The sequence below is a fragment of the Bicyclus anynana genome, chromosome 21 (genome assembly GCF_947172395.1).
Source record: "Bicyclus anynana chromosome 21, ilBicAnyn1.1, whole genome shotgun sequence".
Lineage (NCBI taxonomy): Eukaryota > Metazoa > Arthropoda > Insecta > Lepidoptera > Nymphalidae > Bicyclus > Bicyclus anynana.
Window position 1 is genome coordinate 11,289,411 of NC_069103.1, and position 5,490 is coordinate 11,294,900.

General features: G+C 41.9%; 1 protein-coding gene across 1 annotated transcript; it reads right to left on the minus strand.

The window, feature by feature from the left end:
- LOC112046422 (protein distal antenna) lies at nucleotides 1-4,494 on the minus strand (the record flags this gene model as incomplete). The annotated part of the gene is given in 2 exon segments (XM_024083034.2): nucleotides 1-1,887; nucleotides 4,058-4,494. Coding segments are annotated over 2 exon segments (1,944 nt in total). The 5' UTR covers nucleotides 4,480-4,494.
- Between the last annotated feature and the right edge of the window lie 996 nt (nucleotides 4,495-5,490).

Here is a 5,490-nt window from a genome sequence, read left to right on the forward strand (position 1 = left end):
ACTTATTCTAACCACATAACAGATTGCGTGCATAGTAAAAGTAACGTGATCTCCGATTGGTGACATCCATTTACATAATTTAACTATATATTTGTATTACATCTGATATAAACTCGGAAATAGATTAACTGTCGTGACGAACGCACGATGAAGCATAGAGAACAGCGTCGGATTTATAACTTATCTAACGTATAAACTAAAATTAAAGAGATAATAATGCATAGCTTTTCTTTTAGAACAAAGAAATTACGCAAATTTGGCTACACATATCACAAGTGAACGCTTACTGGCGACGACGTATATACATACGACTATGTACACGTAATTGAAATATTCCCTGTAGCGAGCGCTGCGCGTCCGGGCGCCTACTTGCGTCGCGCGGCGTCGGGCGCTGCCGCTGGCGCATGCCGCCGCGTGCGCAGGTTGTGCAGCAGCGCGCGCAGCTGGTGCACGTGCATGCGCGTCACGCTGGGGTCGCCGCTCGCCTCCAGCCACGCCAGGAACTTGTCGCCGTGCTCCAGCGCCGCCGCAGTGCCCGACTCCCACTCGCCGTTCACATGCCCGTTGCTCTTGCTCTCCTCCGCCACCTGGCCGCTGCTGTACAGCAGGTTGTCAAGCACGTTCCTCACCTTTGTTTGACTTTTGCCAGTGTCTATCGGCGTAGTAGTCGGTTCCTTGTTTTCGACTTCGTGGTTTACAGGGGGTTCCGTGGCTCGCGGTTCCTCGGGCACGGGGGCCGTTTCGCGTACTTCGACCGGTTGTATTTGGCCGTGAGGCGGACTCGTTGCTCCCCGATCTTCTTCCGTTTTGCTTTTGGTAAGATGCGAGTAGAGTATGTTATCTCCGGATTTTTCCTTTGGAACCTGCGATGCTGATTTGAGTTTGTCTTCAGGTAGAGGCATCGCCCCGCCGAATTGTTTGTAATACTGCCAGAGCCACGAATTTCTGTTGTAGTCGAGGTGGGAGGTAACAGGGGGCGTCGGCGCCACCGGCTTAGGTGGTAAGGTCGGGTCGCTCGCCTTTCCCAGCTGAAGTGGGTGAGCAGCCGTTGACTGAGCGGTTAGATCCAACATAGCCTGTTGAGTCTTTAGCCAGTACCATAACGTGTCATCCACCGGCTGAGCGGCGGATGATTGCGATGACAAATGATGACTGGACTTGGATCCGCTGTGCCGGTATGGGTCCGAGGAGTGGCTGGATTTGCTGCGGTGTTTGGTTTCGTTTAAGTTAAGAACTCCATTGTGGACCGGTTTCGGAGATCGCACGGAGCGTAGAGCTCGACTCGCAGGTTGCGCGGATAGTGCAGATAAACCTGGATTCAGTTGTGCCAGCAGCGTTAGGTTGGTGGCGATTTCATTGAAGCTCAAGCCGAGATGAGAATGGGTGAGGCCGGGTAAATGAGCGAGTCCCGACAGGGGGCTGATGGCGCTCATTGAGACACTCGCGCCCGGGTCGGGGCGGCGCTCTCGGGGCGGATGTACGGGAGGTGATGGTTCGCTTCGTTTGGTCGTGAGCTCGACGGGCGCGTCGGTCGGCAGCACGGGCAGAGGCGCGTTGTGCGTCACGGCCGCGGGGCTGGAGAGGTCGAGGCCGGTCGCGACGGGCGACTGCGGAGCGGTCGGCGACTCGGTACGCGCACGTTTATCGGGGGGCTCCCCGTCGTTGCTTTTGTCGGTGTCCGGCGAGGACAAGCGAGAGGTCATGTAGCGCAGTTTGTCCTCGTTCTTACACCAGCCGCGGAGTGTCGACTCCGGCACGCCGATGTCGCGCGCGACTGAAGCCTTGGACTCGCCGTCGTTGACGCGTTGTATCGCCTCTATCTTATCTCCGGGTGTGAGGGCACGCATAGGACGTTTGCCCTTTGTAGTCATTTTTGCCTCTCGCTTTCTGTAACAAAAGAAGTGAAGCCGTCAGTTTGCTTCGCTAATTTGAAGTATATTCTTCATAAATACGTCTCTGTTACAGCCGCAGTATGTATTTTGCGCGAATAATTAGCAGCTTGACCGTCGTCATTGACAGTTTGTATGGGAAATTATTGCGAGTGGTCTCTCGAGTAAAATAATTTTAAACACAACAGATAACGTTTGTTAGGCGAGTATGAATATTTGTGAATAGTATTGTAAATGTGGTTTTATTTTTTATTATAATTATTATCACCATATTAATAAACTTTCAATAAATTTAAATTCATAATATACATTGACATTATAATACGTTCTTGATAAACACACAAACTATTTCGGAATAATTTATAGACGTATTATTAATATCGAAAGTATTTTATTTTAATATTGTACGAAAATTTAAATCAATGACCAATTACGAAAAATAAACCTAACCTTAAGAGTAACGAATAACAATTTCGTATTATCCTGTATAAAAGTTCATCGAACTTGGTTTATCATTGCACCTGTATTTTATATCGTACCAATGACCTGTGCAGATTAAAGATTTTTACGACCGCTAAAAGTCATTCAACGATTTTATAATATAAATAAACATCCATGCGAACACAGTAGGTAACATAGGTATTTGGGCAAAAACGATAAATGTGTTTACGCGGGAAGCTATAAAGTTACGAAAAGATAAACAAAAAGAACACATAAAATTATGACCTACGACAACAGTAAGCGGCAAAAGTTGTCGGGTCGTTGACACCGTGACCTTGCAAGCGACGCACGCATCTCGCAGTCGCCGACAGATGGCATTGCATGTCACAGGAAATAATATTTTAGTTTTATAAACTTTTGTGTACAAAACAATCACTGCATTATGAATGAATTCTATTATAGTTTTTGACCATGCGGTCTATAACGTTCTATAGAATACCATTTTTATTGTCAGATTATCGCTTTTGCATTAATTATCTAAATTATCTATTAATTTAGAGGTAACATAGGAAATTAATATCATTACCAGGTATGGTCAAACGTACGTTTATAATTACATACTTATGTTTATTATTGCAATATTTACACCACTTTTATGTACATTTTACTTTGTTTTACATATTTTATATTGAAATTGAAATTATTTGAATGATTTTTAGTTAAAACATTTCAACTATCAAAACTACTTGGCTGTAGTAATTAGGCGATTTTCTTTGGCGCACAAAGTGAAAAATGAAGATTGACGGATTGGAGTTATCTAATAGTTTTGTTAATTTTTAGTCAACTTTGTGATAGAACTAAAATTCGATAGGCTTAGGTAATTAGGTACGAATATGGCAAGTCTTATAGATTACGAATGAGAAATCTCAGAAAAGTTTCCTATAATGAACGCGCTAAGTTTGAATTCTTATTTTTTACGCACTTTTCCGTCGGCATTACACCTACGGAACTATAATCAAAATCCGATATTTAATATAAAAATAGCATTTTCGACAGGACTTTTTAGGAGTTTACATATTCTTAGGCAAAAATTTAACTATTCTGGCGAGAATTATTCAATTTTTAATCAAGACTATGAATTAGTATAATAAAATAACTCATTTATTTATATTTCAAAATCATTTGGGATAACGAAAGCTTCCTTCAGTATAATTTAACATAATTAATATAATATTTTGATTTAAGAAGAAGTGGAAGATGCAAAGTTTCATGTCTTTATTAAGGACTTTACTTAAGTGTTTTAATTTTAAAAACACTTTAGCAAAATTGCATTGGCAAATGAAACAAAATGTCTGTAAGTGAAAAAGCTATTCAGTCATCATTATAACACCATGAAAATTATGTAGTGGTTTATAATTTTTCAAAATTTGTCAATTAAGAATACCTTTGAAAAATTGTTACAGCAAAGTAATTTTCGTTTTCTTAGACAGTTAGTGTGTTATCTAATAAATATATGAAAACTTTGGTGATTACTTGCAAAAGTATTACTTAAAGTTTGCTCGTGATTTAAGTCACAGTTTACACAGTGGAAAGTGTTGATGTTGATAGATTATGACAATAGAGATATACTCGTAACTTTAAAAATAAGTGCAACAATCAAAAACGGAGCCAAAATTAATTCGTCTAGCGAGTTTACAGACTAACGCAGTGAAAAGTTGTCAACTTACTTGCGAGCCGGCACGTGTGTTGTGTTTACAATTTTCGCGGAGCCAGCCGTTGCGCCGCAGCACAAACGGCACGGCACGGCACAAACGGCACAAGCGATGCAGGTATGCGCAAACGCGGCACGTGTTCCACAGTTTAGGGTTTCACTCACTATCACGCAACACGGCAACACTAGTTCGGTCGGCAGTTGTCCTTCGGGCGGCGGCACGGCACGATACGTTCGTCGCGGGGCGCGCGCGGCGACTGTGTGCCGGTGGTGATAAGGCCAGCCGCGGTCCGCCGTCCGCCGGCCGCGCCTCTCCTTTGTGTCCGTCCGGCGCCCGCCCGCGCCCCCGCGCCCCCGCCGCGCCCCGCGGACCCCGCGAGCCGTAAACACCGGCGACCGGCCTCCGCACTTTATTAACGCAATTAATTCTCCGCGCATCAACTTTCTACCGAAAAGATCGCGGACGGCAAAAGTTTTATCGCCCGCCCGAAGTTCACTCAACTTTTCCGCACGCCGGCAACTTTTCTAAACTTTATCTCGTAATGACTCGGTGCGTCTCGCGGCTGTCTCGGCAACTAATAGTTAGCGGTGAATAGTCGTAATTATTACAACTTGTGCATTGTTTATTTGTGTATTTCTGAATAAATTAACATGTTTGGATGCTATGATTTTGCAACTTGATATTGTTTAGTAACACTTTTCTTATTAAGTAACTTAGTAAAACGGTTCATTTCATTTTTTTATTTAAAAAATCTGAATAGTTACCTACTTAGGTAGTTCCTACGTAATCCTATATCCTAAACTCATAATCGTTTACTTTAAACAATAGACGACACAATTGGATGTTCTTATAAATTTTAAAGGTAGGCTTTTTTTATCTACCTATTTTTTAAGCACATTTTCTATAATGTCCATGGCATCCATATCCATAGGCACAATACAATTAGTATACCGTGCGATAGGTATCTACATCAATATTTGTAACAAAACCTTTTGTTGTATAAACAGTTATTACGAGTAAGTGTAAGTACCTAGTTGATCCTATTTTTGTAGAATTTCTTTAATACTTTGGTATTTGGTAGGTAGGTAAATCAATCGGTATAGGTACCTAATGAATGTAAAACTGCAAACAATAACTTTTCTAGGTATATTATTATCAATTTTAACCTGTACCTAACCATGCTGCATTACGTATGAATGTTAAAAAAATCTGTCTATCTGTTTGCTAAATACAAAAAATACGTCTGTGGACAAGGCTATCCATGCATACATATTTACGCAAAAATAAAAAAAAATGAAAGGGGTAGAAACAAAGATGAAAGTTTGTAGGGTAGGTATTTCGAACTAGTGATATACAAACTTATTCTAGGTAGGTACTTAGTTGTTGTAACTGAAAAAAAAAAGTTAAGGAAACCATGTAGCCGACTTCGTGGGAACAGTTTGGGTGGT